The 22,647-nt window shown below is 52.8% G+C and overlaps 7 protein-coding genes across 7 annotated transcripts; 4 read left to right on the forward strand and 3 right to left on the reverse strand.

Moving 5' to 3' along the window:
- Positions 1 to 347: 347 nt before the first annotated feature.
- On the reverse strand, positions 348 to 2,844 carry HETIRDRAFT_322626 (uncharacterized protein; the record flags this gene model as incomplete). The annotated part of the gene is made up of 8 exons (XM_009549701.1): positions 348 to 454; positions 505 to 705; positions 765 to 1,177; positions 1,235 to 1,371; positions 1,425 to 1,590; positions 1,647 to 1,828; positions 1,881 to 2,504; positions 2,557 to 2,844. The coding sequence occupies 8 exons, from the start codon at positions 2,842 to 2,844 to the stop codon at positions 348 to 350; spliced, it is 2,118 nt and encodes a 705-aa protein (XP_009547996.1).
- Positions 2,845 to 3,604: 760 nt separating this feature from the next.
- Positions 3,605 to 4,010, forward strand: HETIRDRAFT_321378 (uncharacterized protein; the record flags this gene model as incomplete). Its single annotated transcript, XM_009549702.1, has 3 exons — positions 3,605 to 3,698; positions 3,760 to 3,822; positions 3,883 to 4,010. Coding segments are annotated over 3 exons (285 nt in total), but the record flags the coding sequence as incomplete, so codon positions are not given.
- A 272-nt stretch (positions 4,011 to 4,282) lies between these two features.
- HETIRDRAFT_117364 (uncharacterized protein) lies at positions 4,283 to 5,619 on the forward strand (the record flags this gene model as incomplete). Its single annotated transcript, XM_009549703.1, has 3 exons — positions 4,283 to 4,302; positions 4,355 to 5,282; positions 5,515 to 5,619. The coding sequence occupies 3 exons, from the start codon at positions 4,283 to 4,285 to the stop codon at positions 5,617 to 5,619; spliced, it is 1,053 nt and encodes a 350-aa protein (XP_009547998.1).
- Positions 5,620 to 8,977: 3,358 nt separating this feature from the next.
- On the reverse strand, positions 8,978 to 10,417 carry HETIRDRAFT_322344 (uncharacterized protein; the record flags this gene model as incomplete). Its single annotated transcript, XM_009549704.1, has 1 exon — positions 8,978 to 10,417. The coding sequence occupies one exon, from the start codon at positions 10,415 to 10,417 to the stop codon at positions 8,978 to 8,980; it is 1,440 nt and encodes a 479-aa protein (XP_009547999.1).
- A 3,983-nt stretch (positions 10,418 to 14,400) lies between these two features.
- HETIRDRAFT_321833 (uncharacterized protein) lies at positions 14,401 to 15,621 on the reverse strand (the record flags this gene model as incomplete). Its single annotated transcript, XM_009549705.1, has 1 exon — positions 14,401 to 15,621. The coding sequence occupies one exon, from the start codon at positions 15,619 to 15,621 to the stop codon at positions 14,401 to 14,403; it is 1,221 nt and encodes a 406-aa protein (XP_009548000.1).
- Positions 15,622 to 16,730: 1,109 nt separating this feature from the next.
- Positions 16,731 to 18,261, forward strand: HETIRDRAFT_322706 (uncharacterized protein; the record flags this gene model as incomplete). The annotated part of the gene is made up of 3 exons (XM_009549706.1): positions 16,731 to 17,073; positions 17,128 to 17,157; positions 17,216 to 18,261. 3 exons carry the CDS (start codon positions 16,731 to 16,733, stop codon positions 18,259 to 18,261), a joined length of 1,419 nt encoding a protein of 472 aa, XP_009548001.1.
- Positions 18,262 to 18,603: 342 nt separating this feature from the next.
- On the forward strand, positions 18,604 to 22,315 carry HETIRDRAFT_103882 (uncharacterized protein; the record flags this gene model as incomplete). Its single annotated transcript, XM_009549707.1, has 13 exons — positions 18,604 to 18,897; positions 18,951 to 19,255; positions 19,327 to 19,449; positions 19,501 to 19,622; positions 19,672 to 20,494; positions 20,553 to 20,614; positions 20,668 to 20,755; positions 20,915 to 21,086; positions 21,165 to 21,314; positions 21,374 to 21,481; positions 21,530 to 21,676; positions 21,728 to 21,905; positions 21,960 to 22,315. 13 exons carry the CDS (start codon positions 18,604 to 18,606, stop codon positions 22,313 to 22,315), a joined length of 2,928 nt encoding a protein of 975 aa, XP_009548002.1.
- Between the last annotated feature and the right edge of the window lie 332 nt (positions 22,316 to 22,647).

Consider the following 22,647-nt stretch of genomic DNA (forward strand, 5'->3'; position numbering starts at 1 on the left):
AGAGACGACTTAGAGAATACCTACAGATACATATTCGGTATTCTCACGCCCTACTTCCCAAAGTAGTATAAAAGGCCCATAGAATAGGCTGAGGATCTTCAGTCTATTCTCTTCGTTCACTGTGGTCTTCCTACCACAGTACTTCGTTCCCCTGTATCTTCACATACAGGGATCTTCGTTCTGGTACTGTCTTCCTACAGTACCCTCCATTCGCTGTAGTCTTCCCACTACAGTCTTCATTGCTATATCGCAATACACTTCTGGCTCCTGTGCTACACGTACAGTCGAGACCACCGTTCCACACATCCTCCACGAGTGACCTAGGGAAGAACCTCCTACTCTCGGGGTTACCGACGAGCAGTCGTAACAACTGCTCCCACCATCCCTGCGCCCATGGCATCTACACCGTCTCCACGCCTCTGCAGCAAGTTTAACGCTTGTCTCTGAGTGAGCCCTGCAGAGGGGTCAGCGAGTCGTTTAACGCAGCCCACTTGAGTGACAGACCTTTGTCGTTCCGTGGCTCATACGGGTTGTGCAAGGTATCGTGCTGTTTCATGTCCACCACCTTCTCTAGCCAATTCTGTTCCTCGACCTTCCATTGAGCCAGAGTCCCAGGCTCGATTTGAGTTTCCAAGCGCTGCAGTGCATCCTTCGCCCTGACGTACTCCGTACGCGCTTGGTCATACTTCTTCGATGTGGCCTTCACTGGTGTGGGCACATGAGGGTTAGACTGAGGATAGATAGATGCACAGGTCCACACCTACCGATGCTGTGGGTTCGTCGCACATTCATGTCTGAGTGGTGATCATTGATGACGTCGTGACGATGTCCTGAGGTCATCTCACGAGTGCTGCCTCCGATGTCATTCAAGATCGCCCAGATTCGTTCAGGGGCCTCGCCATCCGTCATCCCCACGCCGGGCAACCAATGGTATGAGAACTTATACCGACATGACGCTTTGTGCGCCGGGAGATGAAATTTCCCGACAGCTGCCACTGTGGTAGGGAATCGAGCCCCGGATACAGCTGGAAGGTGCCCTGTGTTATCGCCCATCCATGCCATTCGTTTGTCGAAGTGGATCCGATACTGACAATTGATGTCGTAGCCTGAGACGTGCAAGCGCAGTTCCATCCAACGCTTCAAGCCAGATGCCATCGCGAAATCAACATTGGCAAATCTGGAGAGTGGTGACATCAATCTAGGGCATAATTGCTAAGCGCACTTCAGGGCATACCTTTCCCCCTTTTGTAGGTCTACCCCTCCCCCCGGCAACACGAACATGTGTCGGGCACAGGAAAGACCGACTGTTCCGGATACCTTACCCCAATACCCTCCATAGCCCATGGCTCCAAACTGATGGCACGTAGACGGCTGGAGCACGAAATCAGACAGAGCGGGACCGCCATGATAGATCAGTGCCGTACCTCGCGTTCCATCGGTCCCAGTAGTTTCTGATATGCCTCAAAGTCTCCCTCATGCGCGAAATAGCCCGCGCCCAAGGTCAGAGGGAAGTCGTTGGGATCCAAGGGCTTGATCTTTTGGTTCTGGTGAAAATTGCCATCAATCGTGTGGAAAAGTGCATCCAAGAAGCTGTTTTAACCGTCAACTCTCTGCGACGTGACATATAGAATTGCAAACACAGATACCTCTGCGAGTGAGGTCGCTCACGCCAATTGGGCGCCATGTTGATGTCGGGCTGCGGGCAAGCGGGACAGAGCACTGCCAAACTGCCGATGGTCATGTTGCGAGCTGGAGCCTGGCCGGCGCGTTTCACGGCGACTAGGTACGTCCACTCTCGCATTGTGATCAATAATTCCCGGTAGCGATCCTGGCCCGGCCCGTCAATTTTCAGGAGCTCCGGATAAAGAGATATTGCTCACCGGTGTAGAGTCAGGAAATACATTATCTGTTTTGCGCCTGAGGTACCTCATGAAGTCGTGGGCTGTGATCTGCGATTGCAACGCCAGCAGGTGAAAACTCTTCAGAACCTGGACGGTGAACGCCGTTCTCGGCTTCTCCCACGACCCCGGAAATAAGCCACAACGGAGGAGCTGGAGAGAATCCGGCGTTGCGAGACTGGTATGATGATGAAGGCATTCGCAAAAGTGAATTAGGATGATGGAGATGCCGTGTTCATGGACGATCGTCATTTCTCGAGGACCATTGATTGCTATGGGGCACTTCTGGCTGTCATGTCCTAGGTGCAACCGCAACCCAAGGTCTGCCAGACACTTTTTTTCCCAGAAGCCTTTCTCATCCGTCCACTGCTCGATGCGATGGAAAGGCATGGACTCATGAGTGGAAATCATGCACGACTGGCAGTATTGATGTGTACGCAAGCATTCCACACATCGATAAACAACGAGAGGGCTCCTCGCGTGCCCAGATCCTTGAGGACACCGCGAACATCGCATGTCAGGCGGGGGTGCCTCGACGGCCAATAGCTCGCAGAATGCCAAGGGAGCCCATTCGTCCATGAATTGAGTCATCCTCACAGAGGGTGCCTGCGACAAATCCTGTCAGTGTGTGATTGCATGAAATGCGCATCACCCTTACAATTGTGTTGCTCTGGCGTTTCGGCGGCGTGTCGATGCTCGCCTCCATCATCTCGTATTCTGTGTTGTGAGGTCCATGGAGAGCCCCGGGCTCGGGCAGAGATTCCCAGGTGGGCGTGCCGGGAGCTGCAGGGAGTAGATGGACGCCTCTCATGGCAGCCCATGGGTCACACTTGGCATCCGAGGAGAGGCCCGTGGACGTCTGGGTCAAGGAATGTTGAGCGCCGCGATCCGACGTAAATCGGATCCTTTTGGAAGGCGATCTCTGAGTAGAGGAACGTGATGGCATCGCAGTGTTGTCTGGCCCTCAAGTGAGCCGCTCGGTTGTCGTCTCAACGTCATGAAGATACGTACTGTGGTGCGAGATTGCATGTAAGGGAAGCAGGAGAACCCACGGATGTCCTGTCGACGGGGCTCGCTGGCGGTCGTGCCGTCAATAAGGCGTCCTAGTACTTGCGAAAAATGTTTGAGGAATCAATCGCGTGGGGGGGCTCGCCCGTGTCGGTGAGACGAGTTTCGCTCAACTCGTCGACAACGGAACCTCAACGTCCGTGAGACGGAGGCAGGATTTCGCGCCCGAAAGGCGGAAAGCCGTTGCGACGAAGCAGAGGAAGAGGAGGTGATCGTCCGCGTAGACAGTGTTGAGGTGAGAGCCTTGTCAAATCCTTGTGAAGTCTGTAAGGAAGTAAGTTTGGAGCGCTGAGGATCAACGAAAGATCGTACTGGATCCAAACTGGTGGAATGTCAGCGTCGGGGTTGGCAGCGATACAACGAATAGGGGGGAAGGAGAGAGGAGCTGACCTGACAGGAGCAATAGCACACCTATCGGTCTGAAATGGTGGACGTTGGACTTCGACGAAATTTTCCTCGTGCCATGCAGCACGTGCAAGCTATTTGTCATCATCGCGGCGCTCTGGGGGCCAACCCTAACCACTCCCTCACACACGGCGATTCAACAATCGATTTGCTTCCGTTCCCCACACTGGAGTGCCCCTGATCTCGCTCACCGTCGTCCTCCTCACCTCCTATACTGCCGCGCCCCAACCACGGCCACTCACTTGTCCTTCCCGGCATCGACCTCCACCACCCAAGCATTCCCAAGCCCCTTGAGTACAACCGCCGCGCCGTGTAACCTAATCTCAGGTGAGTCCTCTATCGGCGCCCTCGCCGCCTGCATTTCCTCACTCTGTGACATTCATCTCAGAAGCTAACCCAGGGGCGGTCAGCCAATCCCTCAGCATTTTGACCTCAACTGCTCCCCCGGACGGTAAGCAAACAGTGTTCGTCGTCTTCACCCGTGACTCAACCAGTTTATGCAACATATAAGCCAACGCCTCAAGCCTTGGCCTCCCTTCAAAGCCGACCTGTGCCGACTCTCCCTGGACCCCCCTGTACCCGTCATTGCAAGTCTCCACCTTTCGGGCGCGAGACACCACCTCTGTCTTTCGGACGTGAGGTAGCCTGACGGGCACCGACTCACCGACCCACGCACCCACGTGCACCCTCCGCAAGCTCTGGAGGCGGATTATCCTCCTGGCAGCCTCAGGAAGCCTTCAACAACGTCCTAACCTAACCCGATCAGGAATTCCGAGGAAGCCCTCGCGCGTCACACAACTAACCTTTTGCAAAATAAGGTAGGCCCACTTGTGATGCGAGTTCTAACCTGCATTGATTCATGATCAATTGCAGAACGCTCTCTCGTGAGAGAGTATACCCTGTGTCCTATGATGGCAGATCCCAATTCCACGTAAGTGCGTGGTGAATAACGTAGTGAATGAGGACTCACCGGTATCGTACAGCGATTACAACCCGACGCCCTTCACCTCTATGGCGCAGGTGCTCGCCCATCGCCAGCCTTTGACGGAGGGCATCGTGCTGGCGCACAATGACTGCCTCACTTTGGCGCCCTTTCCCAACAGCAATGGGGGCGTGTGGATTTCGTCGCCCAATGTGGAATTCGTCCCAGAACTTCCCATGCATCGTCGAGGCCAACCCCTTCGGTTCTACGCCGATGGAATGCTGGGCGCCTTCGAACATGTCAAGTGGCCGCAAGTCTTCGATGAGCAGGAGCCGCACACCCTGGCGGCGCCGGGGAACCCGGACCTGATGTTCAATCTCAAATTCCAGGAAAATCCATTGCTCGACTTGAAGTGCACGCTACCGGATTTCCAGCATCCGGCCATCGCCTGGGAAGGCCTCGAGGACTCCGACTTTGTTGTGTCTCTTCACCTGCCCCACGAGGACGTCGGTTTCCTGGCTCCACCCCTACACGGACGCTTGCGGTCAGCGGCCAACGAAATCATTGTGATGGTGCTTAAGGTGGTGGATACGGAGCTGGACAGCATGTTTGCACACCGAAGTGATCGAGAGCAGTACACGGAGCGCCGCAAACATTATGTTCTGCGGGAAATTGACTACCTTCGACGCGCTTGCTCTCGTCTTCAAGAGACCCCCATGTCTTACTTCGACGTGGTGTTGTGGTATCGAGACACCCAACGCCTCATTCTCGGATTGCGTGCGTGGTTAATCTACATGACGATTATCAAGCCACGCCTGGACAACCCGGAGTTTGCAGACTATGACAACGTACTGCCGCTCCGAGGGGTGTTCACGAAAAAAGAATCAATCGTGCACACCATGTGTTACGACTGCTCGTCGGTAACCCCAAGAGTAGGAGGTTCTTCCCTAGGTCACTCGTGGAGGATGTGTGGAACGGTGGTCTCGACTGTACGTGTAGCACAGGAGCCTGGAGTGTATTGCAGAGTAGCAATAGAAAGTACTGTAGGAAGACAGTACCAGAACGAAGATTCCTGTATGTGAAGATACAGGGGAACGAAGTACTGTGGTAGGAAGACCACAGTGAACGAAGAGAATAGACTGAAGATCCTCAGCCTATTCTATGGGCCTTTTATACTACTTTAGGAAGTAGGGCGTGAGAATACCGAATATGTATCTGTAGGTATTCTCTAAGTCGTCTCTCTCAATAACGACTACTCTTGTGCTTCTCCGTTGGTCTCCTTCCGGCCAGGAGAGACTAGGAGGTTCATGCCCTGCGTGTGAGTAATTTATAAGGCGGCGTTCCATGCCCGCTAATACAAGGCCCGTGATACTCGACCAATGATTGATGATCCATTGGGAGTGGATGACCAAGGTTAATATCTGTACCTTGGTGTACGCCTCAACCTGTGAGGCCGCGTGATATTTGTGATGATCGTATCGGTATAGACCGCCGTGTAGGCCCGATAGAACGTGATCATAACAATACCCCCTTTCTACGTCCTATTCGCCTGGTAGGACAGCGCTGTGCGCTTCATCGCCGCTCCATATACGATTTGCTTTCTTGATCCAACGATGGTCTTCGGATGCGACTTCCGAGACATGACTTCGTTTTCTGGGAGGAAGACCGACTTACGTCGTTTGATCCTCTAGGAGTTTTCCATCTCCGTTGAGCTGTTTGTTTGTCGAGTCGTGAGGGTACCACACCTCCGCTCTGTGGGATGTTCTTCCTTCACCCCTCGGTTGTTGTGATCTTTCCTGGGTTCTCAAGCCAGGATGTCAGTCCGGTCGACGCCGGACAGGTGTCAAGAAAGGCGTATGAATGCGAGTGGTGTGTGGATGAATAGAAACTCTAGCGTGTGGGTTCCGATTCGTGTCATCAGGTTCTTCTTCTTCCTTCTCCGAGGGCCAAACCTCAGTGTTTCCAGGATAGTCGTCTATCCTCATGATTTGTTGTTCCTCTTGACGACAGGACGCCCCAAGCAGTATCGCTCCCATACGGTGAGCTCATCTCCGGTGAGGTTGCAGCCAAATCCCAAGCAGTATTGTCCCCATACGGTGGACTCATCTCCGGTGAGGCAGTTTACGGCGTCCAGAGTTTGTTTTTCACAAACGTGGGCCTATGGTGGGGAATACCACGTGTAGTGTTGGGTTCGAGGCAAGGATGTGAAGAGAATTAGACTTGAAGGGTGCAGCGAGGAACAAGGAGGAGTCTGACTCCTTTTCCAAGTCTGCCCGTTCGCTTGCACGAATGGACATCTAGACCACAGCTGATATATTTGTCGGGTTGCGAGATATATCCACGACTGGCAGTTTAAATCGTCATGCAGGACGGTCCGTAGTTTATCGTCGTTTCGGACGATCCGTAGTTTAACGTCTTTGCGGACGTCCTTCATCATCAACATGGAATACCTGTGGGGAAAGATGTTTCTGCACGCCGGAATTTCCATCGGTTGTGTGCATAGGGCCATAGACCAGACTTTACCCGCTCCAGATTCCACTGAGGCATGATGGACGGTTTATACTATATCAAACCGGATAACTTGTACGTCTCGGTAGTAGGAGACCGCTCAGTTTAATGCCGTGAGGTAGGCATCCTCGCAGTTTAATGCCGTGCGATAGGCACCCTTGCAGTTTAATGCCGTGCGATAGGCGGTCTATCGTCTGACTGTGTCCCTCGAGTCACGATAGATTTTTCCTCCGAGGATGAGGGTAGTTTAATGTCGTCTCGGACATTGTCGACACATTCTCGTCAAGAATGGTGTCGACCGATGATCCCTGTACCAAAAGGGACGAGTAGTTTAACGTCATTGCGGACGATTCAGCACCAGAGTGATGAATCACAACTCCTGTACGGTAAGGAGCACGTAGTTTAATGTCATTGCGGACCGATTGACACCATGGCGGTCAATCCACAACTCCTATTCGGTAAGGAGCAAATAGTTTTGTGTCATTGCGGACGATTCACCAGATTGATGAATCACAACTCCCATGCGATCGGGAGCAAGTAGTTTAGCGTCGTTACGGACGCATTGGCGGCCAGGGGATTGGACGTCAATGACAACCCCTAGGTCCAGGGGCACTAGTTTAACGTCGTCGCGGACGCGCGGTATCTTGTCAAGATCGCCACGCACGATCCCTAGGACGAAGGGACAGTAGTTTTACATCGTTTCGGATGCCCGTAGTTTACCGTCGTTGCGGACGTGGACGCCATTTTCATAGCAAAAATGGCCTCCAACAATCCCTATGTGGAAAGGGACAATAGTTTAGCGTCATCGCGGACGTTGTTTCGCCACAAATATTGTGGAAAAACAATGCTTAGTTTAACGTCATCCCGGACGCTTCGTAGTTTATCGTCGTTGCGGACGATGGCCTAGTTTTACGTCGTCGCGGACGAGCGGCGGAATAGACTTCGGATGAGTGGCCCGCTCTTGTCGTTCTTCCGTTATGTGGGCCAGACGAGAGTCGTGTGATCTAGTCCCTTCCTACTAGATCTTTTTGACTCGAGGCACGTGTCCTAGTTGCCTCCTGACTAGGTCTTGGAGCGGAATTTCTTGTACTTCGACTCCAGGACTAGACTGAGCGCTCCATGGAGAGATGCTTGCTCTTCCATGTCCCCAGACCCCTCGCTTGGATTTGAACCAAGACGACCCGATATTCTTTTACCGAAAAGCGAGTGAATATCGGAAGCGCTTCGACCTTTTATAGGCAGGGTTCTGTGACGCGAGTCCTTCCGCGCTTCGCCAGAATGCAACCACGCTCCTTTGGTCAATGGTAGTTTAACGTCATCTCGGACGATGGTAGTTTTCCGTCGTTTCGGACGAAGACTAGTTTAGCGTCATTGCGGACCCTAGTAGTTTATAGTCATTGCGGACCAAGCCTTTGGTAGTTTTACATCGTTCCGGATGTAATTTGTGGCCTCGCATCATTTAGGAAGACTTGTGAGGTAGAGGCGGCCCGCTCTCTACATCATCTCATGCGCCAGCTGTAGGATCCCCTAATGCGGAAACGATCCTGTAAAACGGGAGATCCAAAGTGGGACGTCCCAAAACACCAGTCAGACCTTGACTGTGAGGGTTCACGATACGAGTTATGCATCATAATTTCTTGACTCGGACTTGCAACCGGTTATGTATGGGCACTTCGCTGTACCAAGGCGAAGGGCCTGCTTGTCGACACCTACGAGTAGAGTATATGTCATGTAGAGGGTTCCCTAATGCGGAAAAAACCCTGTAAAACTGAGGATCCAAATGGGACGCTCGATGCATCTGTCAGATTACTCCTTGACAGCGAGGATGTGAAAGGATTCCGCCGTAGGTCGTACGTGGAATTATGCCCGCTGTTGTCCTTGATTCGTACCATCATTTGAACCTAGGACTAATGGTCAGGTACTTCCCCTGCCTTCTTGTCTTTTCACAGTTTTAAGACATGCAGGTCCGATAGTTTAGACGTCATTCCGGACGCGCGGTAGTTTAACGTCTCTTTCGGACGAGGTCGTACAGTTTAACGTCTTGAGGGACGATCCTAGTTTTACGTCGTTGCGGACGATTGTAGTTTTACATCGTTTCGGATGTAATTTGTCAGGGGAAGGAGTTCCTCAACTTCCTTACCCCCTTTCTTTTTCCTGTGCCCCGTTATCAGCCCGTTTAATAATCAAAAGGTCCTTGATAATCCCCGCCCCCTTCGTCGGGTCGATAGTAGGGGTCCGCTTCGTCGTAATTCCCCGGATCGTCTAGAGCATCCCATGCGTCGAGCTCGGATCTAGTCCAAGAGCTATTTCTTCGAGCCTCCGAATCAATGCGGCGAGTTCTGCGGCTACTTCGGTTATCCTCTCTTTCGTTCGTACGAAATCGAGCACTAGGAGGAGGCGATCTAGGCCGGTGTCGAACACTCCGGCCAGCAGTTGTTCCGCGTCCGAGGGTTGCCTGACTTCCCCGACCCCGTCTTCCCTCATTTCTTCGATAGACGGGCGGTTCCTCCTCGTCGGTATTTCCTTGGGATAGGGGAAGACCTCGTATCCGGTGAGAGGGGGGAGTCGCGGTATGGCTATGCGCTGTAGGAACCTCTCGTTGTCTCGGTGGAGGGCGCTCCACGACCGTACGCGGAACCCTCCTTGTATTTGGTACAGACGTGGGATGTTCTCCGGGACGTGGTACGTTCCAAGTGACAACTCGGAAGGGGTCGGTCCTGCTTGGTTGGACGTTTCCCAGTTCTCCTCCGAAGAGGAGAGCTGGAAGGAGCTCTCGGTTGACGTATTGGGAGAACTCGTCCGGGTGGATGAGGAGGGCTCGGGGTCGCCCGTCATTGTGGGCGTACCAGGAGGCTGTGTCCGGGTCGGTTTGGAGGGCGAGTGCTCTGATCTGGAGACTGGCACTAGCCAGTCGTCGAGGTACGTCGCTATGTTCATTCCCGGGTTGTCCTGCCGAGAAGTTAGCGAGTCTCTGGAGGGCCATGGCTGTGGCCATTTGTATTACCGCGGAGATGGTGTTCCGCTGGAGGAGCGCGTCCGCGTGTCGCTCCAGTTCTCCGGTGTGAGGATCTGTACGAGGGGTAGGTCCTCCCATGGAGCTGGGAATCGGTCCACTAGTTGGTACTGGCGGAGGTGCAGTTTCTGATAAAACTGGTATTGGTTCAACTTCTCCATGGCTTGGGAGTTGAGCTGCCGTTCTTGCTCGAAGTCCCGAGGGACCTGCAACTCCACTAGGACGCGTGCCTTCACTAGGAGGTGGAACTCCCACTGGTAATGGGCCAAGGCTCGACTGGTTTCGGTCATCAGAGCTTTCATGCCGTGGTGCATCTCGTGAGGCCCTCTCCGGTGAGGGTCTTCGGGTTCTTTCCCTTTCTTTGAACTTGCCATAGTCTTCGGCGTCGTCGTCGGAGAAGTTGTTGAGATGAGGGGTGAGGAGGACGCCGGTAGATCCTGGTTGTTGAGGACTTGTTCCTCTATTAATTCGTCCAGCATCTGGTCGGTGAGGACTTGTTCCTCTTTCCACTCGTTCGACATCTGGATTGGCGACCATAAGGACGACATCGGGGGAGGAGTTTCTGGATGGTGACGAAGCATCGTGGTCGTCGTGGAGGAGCATTCGAAAGGGGAATGTGTTTGAGAGGGGAAAAGAGGTGAGAAGATGATCTTGTTGGAGTCCTCTTGTCGCTCCTTTTATAATCTTTCGTCCCTCCTCTCAGGCTGTTCCCGGACGGGGTTTGTCTGGGTATTGGTCATGGAAATCTTTCATGGCTTCTTCCGCTGTTCCCTTTAGGAGAGCGTAGGGCTCCCAGGTGTTGTCTGCTTCGGGATATCCCATCCATTTGACCAAGTATTTGGTTCCCCGTCCCTGCCGTTTTGAATCCACGATCATTTCTACTTCGTAATGTTCTTCATCGTTCAATACCTCCGGTGTTGGTCGCGCGAAGTTTTCTCCGTGGGCTTCGGTTTCTCTGTATTTGGTGAGCACGGCGGCGTGGAACACCGGGTGGATTTTCCACTGCGGAGGAATTTGGAGCTTGTACGCCAGGGTTCCTACTTTTCCCAGTATCTTGAAGGGGCCATATCGCCTAGGGGCGAGCTTGAACTTAGGATGGGTTGTCCGGATATGGGTTCCTTCTAACCATACTTGGTCTCCTTCCTCCCATTGGGGAAGTTTCCTGTGAAGATCCCGGTCTTTGGCGTAATTGCTGGCTATTTGTAAGCTAGCGGCGGCTTCTTCCTGAACTTCTGTGATCGTCCTAATGCGTTCAGCTACCGCAGGTACCTTTGTCTCCAGCGCCGTGTCAGCTGAATAGGGGGGGTTGAAACCGTATAGCACTTCGAAAGGGGATCTCCCGGTGGCCGAGTGTTTCCGTGTGTTGTGTGAGAATTCGGCGAACGGCAAAAGGTCTACCCAATTGTCCTGATGGTAGTTGCAGAACGTTCTCAGGAATTGCTCGATCTCCTGGTTTACCCGTTCCGTCTCTCCATCTGTTTGGGGATGATACGCCGTGCTGAGAGCGGCGGTGATTCCTAGCCGTTTCCAGAGTTCTCGGGTGAATTTGGCCGCAAATTGAGGGCCCCGATCGGATACTATTTTGGTCGGCAGTCCATGTCGATTGAAGACGTTGTTTTGGAAAAGCACGGTTGTTTCTTCTGCCGTGATCGTTTTCTTGCATGGGGTGATGACTATGCCTTTTGACAGACCTTGATCCACTACCACGTTAATTGAGTCGAAACCTTTGCTTTCGGGTAGGTCCGTGACGAAATCTGTCGAGATGAATCGCCAAGGAACGTTGGTGGTTTCCAGAGGGTGGATAGGTGGGTGTGTCCTGTGTGTCAAATTCTTCGTAGATTGGCATATGGCACATCCATCCACATATTCGTGGACGAATTTAGTCATGTTTTGCCACCAGTAGTGTCGTTGCACCATTTCCAATGTTTTTGCTCTACCCGGGTGTCCTACCGCGGGTGCATCATGATGTGTTTTGACGATGAGTCTTCGGATGACGTCGTCTTTGGGGACGCATATGTGGCCGTTGCGTCTGGTGATTCCGTCTTCGTATGTCCAATGTCCCAATAATCCTCTCATCCCTTGTGGTCCTACTCTTAAGAGTTTTGCGAGGGCTACCCTCGTTAGGGCATCGTGTTCCGATTTCGAGTTTCGGATGAGGGAAATGAGGTTTGAGGAGGCGATTTCCGTGGATTTTATATGCCGTGTCGGGGACGGTTCTACCAATGTTTCGTCGGATTTGTTGAAAAGCTTGGCCGGGAGTAAGATTTGAGATTTGTTGTCAGATTCTACCCCCTCACTTAGGTCTGGACGCCTGGACAGAGCATCGGAGTGATTTGTTGATCCTGCTTTATAGCTGAGTGTAAAGTCGAATCTGCTCAAATAAAGGCTCCAACGGGCGTGTCGTCGTGATAGGTCTCGCGCCGTTTGGAAATGTTCCAGGTTTTTGTGATCTGTCCAAATCTCGAAGGGATGTCGTGCTCCTTCGAGGTAGTGATTCCAGTGTTCCAACGCTTTTATTATAGCCAAGAGTTCCCGGTCGTGAACATCGTAATTCCGCTCTGCTGGTGAAAATGATCCAGAGAGGAAAGCGACTGGGTGCCAGTCGCCATCTTTTCCTTCTTGTAGAAGGGTAGCTCCATAGGCGATTAGTGATGCGTCCGTTACTAATCGATATGGGTGCATGGGATCTGGATAGTTCAAGACGGGTTTACTGATAAAAGCTTTCTTTAACCGTTCGAAAGCTTCTTGGCATTTTGCAGTCCAGTTCCATTTCTCGTCCTTTTTGGTAAGGTCGTGTAGGGGGCGCGCGATGAGTGAGAATTTGTCAATGAAGCGCCTGTAAAAATTCCCTAGGCCCAAGAAGGAGCGAATGTCGCGGACTGTGCGTGGGATTGGCCAATCTTTTATTGCGTCCACCTTTGAGTCCTCCATGGCGACATGGTCTTTTGAAATTGTATATCCCAGATATTGGAGCTTTTCCTTGTAAAACTCACATTTTTCGGGTTTCAAATATAGATCGTTGTCGCGTAGGATTTGGAAAACTTGGTTTAGGATTTTAACATGTTCCGCCGTGGTTTTGGAGAAGACGAGGATGTCGTCCATATATACGGTTATCTTCCGGGCTGTGATGAGCTCCCTGAAGATCATGTTCATCATAGCTTGGAAGGTGGCTGGCGAGTTGGTTAGGCCGAAGAACATCACCGTTGGTTCGTAAGAACCTAACGGGGTGATGAAACTCGCCTTCCACTCATCTCCCTCTTTGATGCGTATATTGTTGTATCCCCATCGCACATCCAATTTGCTAAAAATGATGGCCCCTTTTATCACGTCCAGTAGTTCTTGGATTAGTGGAAGGGGGCACACATTCGGGATGGTGTGTGAATTCAAATGGCGATAGTCCTGTACCGGGCGTAGTTTTCCATCTTTTTTTCCTATAAAGAAAAATGGGGCTGCTGTTTGCGAGGTGGATCGACGGATAGTTCCTCTTTCCAGATGTTCCTTGATGAATTTTCCTAATTCATCGTGTTTTTCTGGGCTCAGGGCGTAGATTTTGGGCACTTGAGGTTTGAAGGTTGGTTTTAAGTCAATGGCATGATCCCAGTAAGTGTGTTCTGGGAGTCGCTGCGACTTTCGTTCGCTGAAGATGTCCAAAAATTCGTGATGCGCCTTGGGAACTCTTTCCTTTAGATTGGTGACGATGATTTCGTCTTCCAGGTCTTGGTCGAAGCTGGCAAATCCTGACGGTTCGGGGGCCAGTTTCCGAATAACTGGGTCCCGGGTGGCCTGTTTTCCTGAGGGTTTGTCTGGGAGATCAGGTTCTCCCTCGTTTGGTGAAAGAGATGGCTTGTCTTGCGCCTTTCGTTTCTCTTCTGCGTATTTCCTTATGTCCTTTAGGAGCCATTTCCTTTTGAGGTATGCTCGTAGTCGGACACCAAACGTTCCGCTATGGTCGCGGAGTCCTACATCTTCCGATAGTCTTCGGAGATGTTCTAGGCGCTGTTTTTCGCGCTCATTGATGCGTGGTTTGTGCCGTGGCTCCACGTCTGATAACCGCCTACTGTATGGCGGTTCTTCCCTTGCCCTGGTGAACCCATATGGTTGCTGGCATTTCTGGGGGCACCGATCAAAGTGCACTTCACGTCGCCTCCATTCGATGGAGGGATCGTGGTATTTCAGCCAATCTGTTCCCAGGATAAGGTCGTCTTTCCCTAGATTGGAGATAAACATCTGGACGCGCTCAGTATGCGTTCGTCCACTGATGTCCCGAATGGTGAGGTTCACGTCCAAGGCGGATCGGATGAGACCTGCTTTATTGATGGTGTCATCGACATTCCGGACGCGAATGGGGTTGTTGAGTGTGTAGGTGGGGAAACGATGTCTTTTGACCCAAGTTTCGTTTACTATAACCCCTTCGCATGCCGAGTCGATGGTTGCCTTTGCTCCAGCGTTTTGACTCCTGTTTGATACTTTCACGTTCAGGCGTATGGGGGTGATGATACGGTCGTTCATTGCTCCGATACGAATACAAGTGCGGGCATCAAACTCGGGTCGTCCTTGACCTCTCTCCTTCGCTGGTGAGGGAGAGGTCAGGAAAAACGCTCCGCGTGTCCCAAGATTACTTCTCTTGCTTCATCTTCCCCTAATTCTCCGAGTACTGCTCCGATTCGAGCAGAATGACTGACGCCTCCGTCTCCCCGTCGTCCGTTAGGTAGCATAGCGCGCTGCCCATGGTTCGTCTGGGGTCGTCCGGATGGGGTAGAGTGAGGATGTTCCATCGAAGGACCAGGTTGTGGTACCCGCTGGTTGTTGCGATGAACATCCTCTGTCTCCATTCCTCGATATATTCCCGCTTGGTTTCCCATAGCGGGTGCGTCGTCTTCTCCCTCCAAATCAACCGCGCGGTTTCCTCTCCCTGTCGTACCCAAGCGTCTTTTCGAGTTTCCTCGAACTGGTGGAACGCCTCTACGAGCGGATCGGCAGTCAGCGCTATAATGTCCCCTGCGCCCGCAGTTATAACATTTTGGTTGCTTGCCGTCAAACTTTCTCTTTTGACTTTCGGCATTACGCTTCCTGGTGGCGTCGATGTCCATGTCTACCACCTGGTTATTCATTTTTCGAGGGGCGTTTGTGGAATTGTAACGGGGAGAGATTTGGTTATGGAAACGATTCAGATAATCGCTTCGAAAGGAGGTGGAGTTGGCGAGGATGGCCTTTTGAGCGGTTCTGGCTCGCAGTCGTCCATCTATTTCGCAGGCTGTATTGATCCAGTCCTGAATAGTATCCTTTGGCTGAACTTCCTTGTCATATATTTTGTCCATGACGCGCGGGTCTAACCCGCGTTGGAAGTAAGGGACCTGCTCTTTATCGGAGATGTCGGCATCGGCGGCAATGAGAATGAATTGGTTGGAGTATTCATCAACCGTCATTCGTCCTTGGGAGAAGGCCATGAGTGCGCTTCGCGCTTTGTCGGTTTTGCCCGTCTCCCTGAACTGTAATTTGAATTTGGCTAAAAAGTCCTTCCAGGTGCCTAGATCGGTAGGTGGGTCTGCTCCTACTGATTTGAGGAGGAAGTTCTCCGCCCAAGCTCCTGCCGTGCCGTATCTCATGCATGAGAGCACAAGGGATATCTTGTCTTGATCGGTCTTGTACCGATCGGATTCTGCTGCGAAAAGAAGGAGGCATTGGAGCATGAATTTCTGGGATTCAATGCGGTCGCCTGTGTAATTGTCTGGGAGTTTGACTTTTCCTCTTCCGGGTTGTACTGTCGCGGAAGGGGTGTTTGTAGAAGTCGAAGCTTGTCCCGACATTTCGGCGAGTGGTTCGTTTCGGGTGTTGATCGGTGTTTGGTCTGGTGAGTCGGAGTCTGATTGCGAGGTTGTTTCCTCTTGCTCCGAGTCTTCGGGGATTACCGGCGCCGGTTCCCTGTATTGTGGGGCTAGTTCCCACTGAGCTTCTGTTTCGTTCCAAATATCCTCTTCTACTGTTCCGTCTTCAAGTGTGAAGTAATAACGCCCGTTTCGGTATGAGCAGTTATCGTAATTCGGAGGGGCAGTTCCGTTGTTGTCTTCGTAGACCCAGAAGTCCCCTTCGCGCCGGATAGGGCGATTGTTGTGACGGAGTTGGTTATTGATAAGTCTAGTGCCGGGTGGGTATTCCTGGCCTAGGTCTTGCTCCAGAGTGTGTGCAGTAACGCTCTCTCAATGGGGGTCTATATCCCCACTGAGCAAGGTTATGAGAGAGAGTGTGGCAGCAAGCTAGTGCGAGCAAGGTAGGGGCAGAAGAGTCTATTCTAGTGTTACGACTGCTCGTCGGTAACCCCAAGAGTAGGAGGTTCTTCCCTAGGTCACTCGTGGAGGATGTGTGGAACGGTGGTCTCGACTGTACGTGTAGCACAGGAGCCTGGAGTGTATTGCAGAGTAGCAATAGAAAGTACTGTAGGAAGACAGTACCAGAACGAAGATTCCTGTATGTGAAGATACAGGGGAACGAAGTACTGTGGTAGGAAGACCACAGTGAACGAAGAGAATAGACTGAAGATCCTCAGCCTATTCTATGGGCCTTTTATACTACTTTAGGAAGTAGGGCGTGAGAATACCGAATATGTATCTGTAGGTATTCTCTAAGTCGTCTCTCTCAATAACGACTACTCTTGTGCTTCTCCGTTGGTCTCCTTCCGGCCAGGAGAGACTAGGAGGTTCATGCCCTGCGTGTGAGTAATTTATAAGGCGGCGTTCCATGCCCGCTAATACAAGGCCCGTGATACTCGACCAATGATTGATGATCCATTGGGAGTGGATGACCAAGGTTAATATCTGTACCTTGGTGTACGCCTCAACCTGTGAGGCCGCGTGATATTTGTGATGATCGTATCGGTATAGACCGCCGTGTAGGCCCGATAGAACGTGATCATAACACCATGCACCGGTGTGGAGTGCCAGTGTGGTGGGTGCGCCCTTTGCACACCCTCACGACACGGACGACCATTATTCGTGTTCATGAGCCGATCTTGCCGATCATCCATTTCAGCTCGGAGACGGTGATGTCTCATCGTGGTCGCCAGTTGGTTGCACCGGACTTCATTGAGGCCAAGATTCTCGATGAAAGTTTACAGGGTTTCGGGGACATGCTTCGCCGATACAGCCTCACAGGCAAGCCAACCGTTCGACGCGCCGTTCCTGTTCTTGAGGTCGATCGTCAAGGACTAGAGGATCACATGATAGAAGAAGATACGGAGGCTGGGATGGCTGAGATCCAGCGAGGTCCGTGGGTCATTTGTGGGTGATAACAATCGAGACTGACCATGTGCCTACCAGATGACCATGTGGCCGGGGGCTCTCCAAGTGGTGCGTCATATGCCCTCATATGGATTTTCCGATGGCCCGATCTGACAGCCCGATGTAGACTCCCGAAAGAAGAGAAAGGGCCCCCGAAAAGGGCACCGGCGAGCCCCTCAAGCCACACGTCCGCCGGGCAACCGCCCGCATTGGATGTGTGAAGTAGCGAGTCCATGGAACGTCATTCTGGACGCGGCACCCGCACTGGCCAAACCGGATTCGAAGCGAGCCCTCACGTACATACTCCCTCCCTTGCATCTGTTCTTTGCCGAAGGCGACGCGCATGCCCAGAAGGTCCAGAACTGGCTGCGCATACGGGAATGGTGCCTGTTTAAGGCTTATGCCAATGTGGACCAGGCACCAGTGTTGATGACAGCCGCGCAATGGCGTATTGCGCTGGAGGGACGGTACTTTGCCGTACATTATCCTAAGGATGCGGCGATTCAACCCCAATCATCTCGCGAGGATATCGCATGTTTGCATGAAGCCCCGGAGGGTACCACCAGTCTGGGGAAGCGCGGGCGGGCAGATGCGCGGTCGGGCGACGGGGCGCAATTGAACACGACGGATAGGCGTCGGCTCCGGCGACTTATGGAGCGGGTGGACATACACGTTCGATTCGGCGTGCATGGTGAATTTAGCCCATATGTGCCTGACGACACCCCTCTGCCCAAGTGGGAGAAGAAGCCCATCGATTTCCATCAGGCCTTGGTGGACAAACGCCTGTGGGCGACATTGACATGGGAGATATCAGTCACGATGTTCCGCCTCGAGCTATTGGCACTCGACCAGGAGGTGGTACCAGACTTGTACAATCTGGCCAAGACCAAGCTCCGTCGTCCGCGCCACTTCGACATCATGAGCATATGGAACGACGAGTGCAGAGTGTGGGAAGAACCAGGGAAGGATTCCCAGGACTGGCTTACCTCGCCAGAGTGGAGAGTGCGGCGGGCAGCCATCGGTCGAATGCTGTTCGCGCTAGAGGCTTGGCCGATTGAGGAGCCCCGTCTCCCACGGTGGGATGAGCGCAAAGAGCGGCAGGACATGTTTGCAGAACTTGAGAAGGAGGTAGTATTGTACTACTGCCGACGTTTCTATTCCCTTCGAGGGTGATCCCCGACATTTCCACTCATGCGACCTTATTGGCTTCCCCCCACCAAAACCGTCCTATATTAGCGTTTCTACCTCCTCCACAAGATTTCATGTCAGCTTATTTACAGTGTATCAAGGACTTAAATTGTATAGTTCTGTTTCGCATTCGTTCGCCATGAAACATGCCGCGTAGATTGGATCACAAGAGAGCATTGCAAAACATCTCCCAAGAGTGATACGGAAACGCGGGAGAGTCGTCCTACCGGGCAGCGATGCTGACAAAATTTTCTGTAGTTGTCTGAGTCATGCCTATAAAATCTGGGTGTGCGACTCGCAAACAGGACCTTCCTCTCATCCTCCACCATGGCTATCAGGAAATGGCTGTCCTGCGAAGAGGAACTCATCCGCACCGTGTTCATCAGCCCCACGGCCCGCGAGATACTCCAGGACTCCAGCAAAGGGGCATTGAAGCGTGTTGCGGGCCTCATCACCACACGCTACAAAGAGGCTTTCAACAGACCTTTCGCGGCCGAAACCACCGCGGAGTTTGCAGTACGACAAGCTGCCGAAAAGCGGCCCCATCGTCGACATCTACTTGTCAAACGAGTGGCTGAGTCGGAGGCTGAGTGTGATAGCCGTTTGGAAGGGGTTTCCACCGTGAGTTCTTACGAAGAGGGCGAGTGTCCGCGCTTGACTGATGACTATTCAAGCGCATTTACAACTGGTGCAAAGCGCACAGCGAGAATCGCAAGTCCACCCCTGTTGTAGTGGTGCAGCCGGTAATCACAGGCGTCGTGAGGAACTACACCGCGCGCTCGTTGTTCAAGGCTGATCACCCCAAACGCCCGGAGGCGGTGGCTGGAGAATCCGTGGGACAGTGGTCGACGCGCGTCACCGTAGCATTCGACACTCTCACGGGTGAGGAAGTCGCGGAGCTGGAGGAACAGGCATTGCTGCTTAACTCGACACGCAAGGAGGCCGCTTCTGCGCCGCGCAGTGAATACTTACGTGGCAAGTGAGTGAGACTTTTCGTGTGGATTGGGATCGTCACTCAGTACATGCGATTTGCGGAATCGTGCACCTCAGGAAAGCCAAGAACATGCCCACGACAATTAAAAAGACGATGGAACATTGGTATGAGGAAACTGGATGGGTGGGGATGGTGATGATGGGGGGCATCGGCATCAATGGTGATATCAACGCGCACGTGTGAGTCCCCCACGCCCGATGGACCATACAATGTCATTAATAAGGATGCAGCGAATGCACTGGTGTGGATGCCGATTCAAAAAACTTTGAGCGGGCGTTCACGAGCAAATCGGGAGTTTCAAGGCAGCGTTTGCATAGTTTGTTTTGGGCATTCCTGGAAAGCATTTATGATCGTGAGTAGCTGGTCGTCTCGGGCTGATAATGACTGACAACCTTTGATAGGGCTTCCAAGCGAAGGTGTGCGCTCTTCTATTGCGGCGGGTTCATCTGCGGCGGACGCGTCGATTGCCGCAGCATCACCTGAGGCGGACTCCTCGAATGGCGCACTATCGGTGGTCAACAGCTCAATTGCCGTAGCGTCACCGGAGGGGGAGCACTCGAATGGCACACCATCCGAGGCGCACAGCTCGATCGCCGCAGCGTCACCGGAGGGGGAGTCGGGAGATTTTTGGCCAGGCGAGGTGGACGGCAGTGCTGCTGAAGTGAGGCCTTGGATGGAGCCTGGCCCTGCACAGACGAGCGACTCAGTAGACGGCGCGAAGACGGTTGGGATGGGTTCCCTGCCAGAGCCCCATGGCCAAGTAATCTCTGAGATGGGATTAAAGATTTTGGCACAACGCTGTGTGGCCGCTCAAAATGAAGACGGGCCCGGCTTGGTCGCCCACTCTAGTTTACCACACACACTTCCCGGGGTGCACGCTGCTGATGAGAACGTGCAAGGCGATGATACGGCATCAGAGTCGTCTGGAGGGTTGCACGACCCCAGCGTCGTCGGTGAGTTGGGATCAGCAGTCACTCGAGGACAAGACACGAGCATGCGCGAGCCGGCGCTGCGGGTCGATGGAGATGTGGGTCGTGGGCGTGGGCGTGGGCGTGGGCGTGGGCGTGGGCGTGGGCGTGGGCGTGGGCGTGGGCGTGGTCAGATTGGCGGGCGTGTGGGGACGATCAATGCTGCTAGGGCGGATGTCAGCAGTATGGGGATAGACACATCGGACGAGGACGAAGGCGGGGGTGTGGAGAGTCATGCGGGCGCACCTCGTGTGCGGTTTGTTGGCCCGGTTGAGAGTGTAGTGGGGAGCACGCAATCGCCGGTGATTCCACAGGGAGTTGAAGGACGACCACGCAGAGATCGTCAACCATCTAGCAGGCTGTTGGGCGAAGATCCGTAAGTGGGCAATGGCAAGGGGTTCTTGAAACGAGAGCTAACATCTGCGACAGGTTGGGGAAGCGGTGGGGCGGGTATTCGAAGGTGGAGGTGGATTAAGGAGCCTGGATGGATTGGAGACCGAGCTGGTGCAAAGTCAATGTGCGTTTTTAGAAAGAGAGTGAAATGTGCCTGTAAAAAGAGGGACCCGCCTGAGGTCCTGCAAAGACATGGTCCGCGCGCCGATGCTCGAGTATAAAAGGCACGTGCGGATGTTTTTTTCCATGCAGCATGGTGCGCACACGGTCCCCCGGTGTTCAGGCGACTCCCAGGCGCAGTCGCGCTGTTCCCTCCGTCTCTCGCAGCCGATACTCTGCTCGTCTCAAACATGCGTGCCAGGAAGGATCAATGTCCCGTCGTCCCAACACCCCTGTTGAGTGTCGCAGGTGTCGGGAGGAACGCTGTGTGTTTCTGCGACTCGTCTTCAAACAAGGTCATGCGGGAGAGTGGATCTCCATAGTGAGTATGTTCGACATCATTTTTTGTGTGTTTTCCACGATCAAATATACAGTGTCGTATTTGCGACGATCTATGGTACCCGCCTCAAGATCTACCGCCTGCCGAGCAGGTTGCGCGCATCGAAGAAATTCGTGCAGATGATGAAAGGATTTGCGGTGATGGCAAGCTAGCAAAAGTCCTCCAGAGGACATTCAATAAAGAAGTAAGTGCACATGGAGTTTCACATGCATACATTTTATTGACCGATGGTATGACTTGGAGGCGAAAATTTCGGGACGCGGAGGCGCTCGAGAAAAGACCGTGGCGCAATTCAGCCAGTCGCAAGGTACTACGATGAGCGAAGGTACCGAGGGAGGAAGTAGCCCGGTGGTAAGTGATGGACATTGTCTGAGGTTGGCACGCGCTCATCGCTTGCAGTGGGGTGGTCACACATTGACGAGTCCGGCGCCGTCGATGGATGACTTCTTCGGGGAGGGAGCGGAGGATTCACAGGACGAGGGAGGGGGGGTCTTGCACACAAACAACGGTCTCGACCGCTGGGTTCGAGTCGTTATGTGGACAGCCGTGAGTCTCACTTGCTATCGGGGCAATAGTGGTTTGCTGACATTGTTTCAGGCTAATGCTACGCCAGAAATAGTGTTGTGCAAGGCTCCATATTCGTTCTTCAAATTCACGGAGCACAGGCGCATCATGGCAGAAATGGGTTTGCGTCGGGATCAACGGTGGGACCGATGGAATGGAGAGGAGTGTAGGTGGGAGATCTGTTTGAACATTGACAAGGAGATTTGGGTGAGTGAGCGGGAACATTCTATTTTGGGCCGTCTAGCTGGGACTCCGGGGTGCGTAGGGTTGGGTGCAGAGATCCAGCGATTGGCGGATGGGATCGAGGGAGCGAAGGTGGGCGAAGACAGTCTGGTTGTGGAGCACAAAAGTGTCGGTGTACAGGCAGGAGAGGTGGGTAATAAGCGGGCTGGGAAAAAACGGGGGATTGAGGAAGTGGAGGTTATGGAAGGGTCGTCTGGATTGTCGATTGACGAGAAGGAAGTGGTCGCGGGACGGAAGGCACACGCAGCCGCAAAGGGCAAGCGCGCGATCAATGTCTATCGTGCTATATCAGAGGCCCCAGTCGCTGATGAACTTGTGACACCGCATTTGATTATAGAAGACGGAAAAGAGATTTATGATCTCACATGGGAATGGTGAATGAAATGTATTTTTTTTTCATTACTAGTGTAACCGGAAAGGTATAACAGCGATAATGGAGAATAATATGTCATGTTGAAATAGTGGAATGGTTAGCGCGCCGTGCGTGAGAGGGGTTAGTCTGCGAGGCTGGGGTTCGATCCCGTATAGTAAACAATATTTTAACTTATCATATTCATGGAACATCTTGCATATGCAGGTGTACGATATAACCGGATGTTGTGCGAGAGGTATCTGGCCATTTAACCTACGAATAAGTGTCATGTTATTGGTCATGGAGGTGGTAGGGGTAGGTCATCTAATATTTACCGCAACATTGTACAAGGCGGAGT

This window comes from Heterobasidion irregulare (assembly GCF_000320585.1).
Source record: "Heterobasidion irregulare TC 32-1 unplaced genomic scaffold scaffold_07, whole genome shotgun sequence".
In the NCBI taxonomy this organism is placed as follows: domain Eukaryota; kingdom Fungi; phylum Basidiomycota; class Agaricomycetes; order Russulales; family Bondarzewiaceae; genus Heterobasidion; species Heterobasidion irregulare.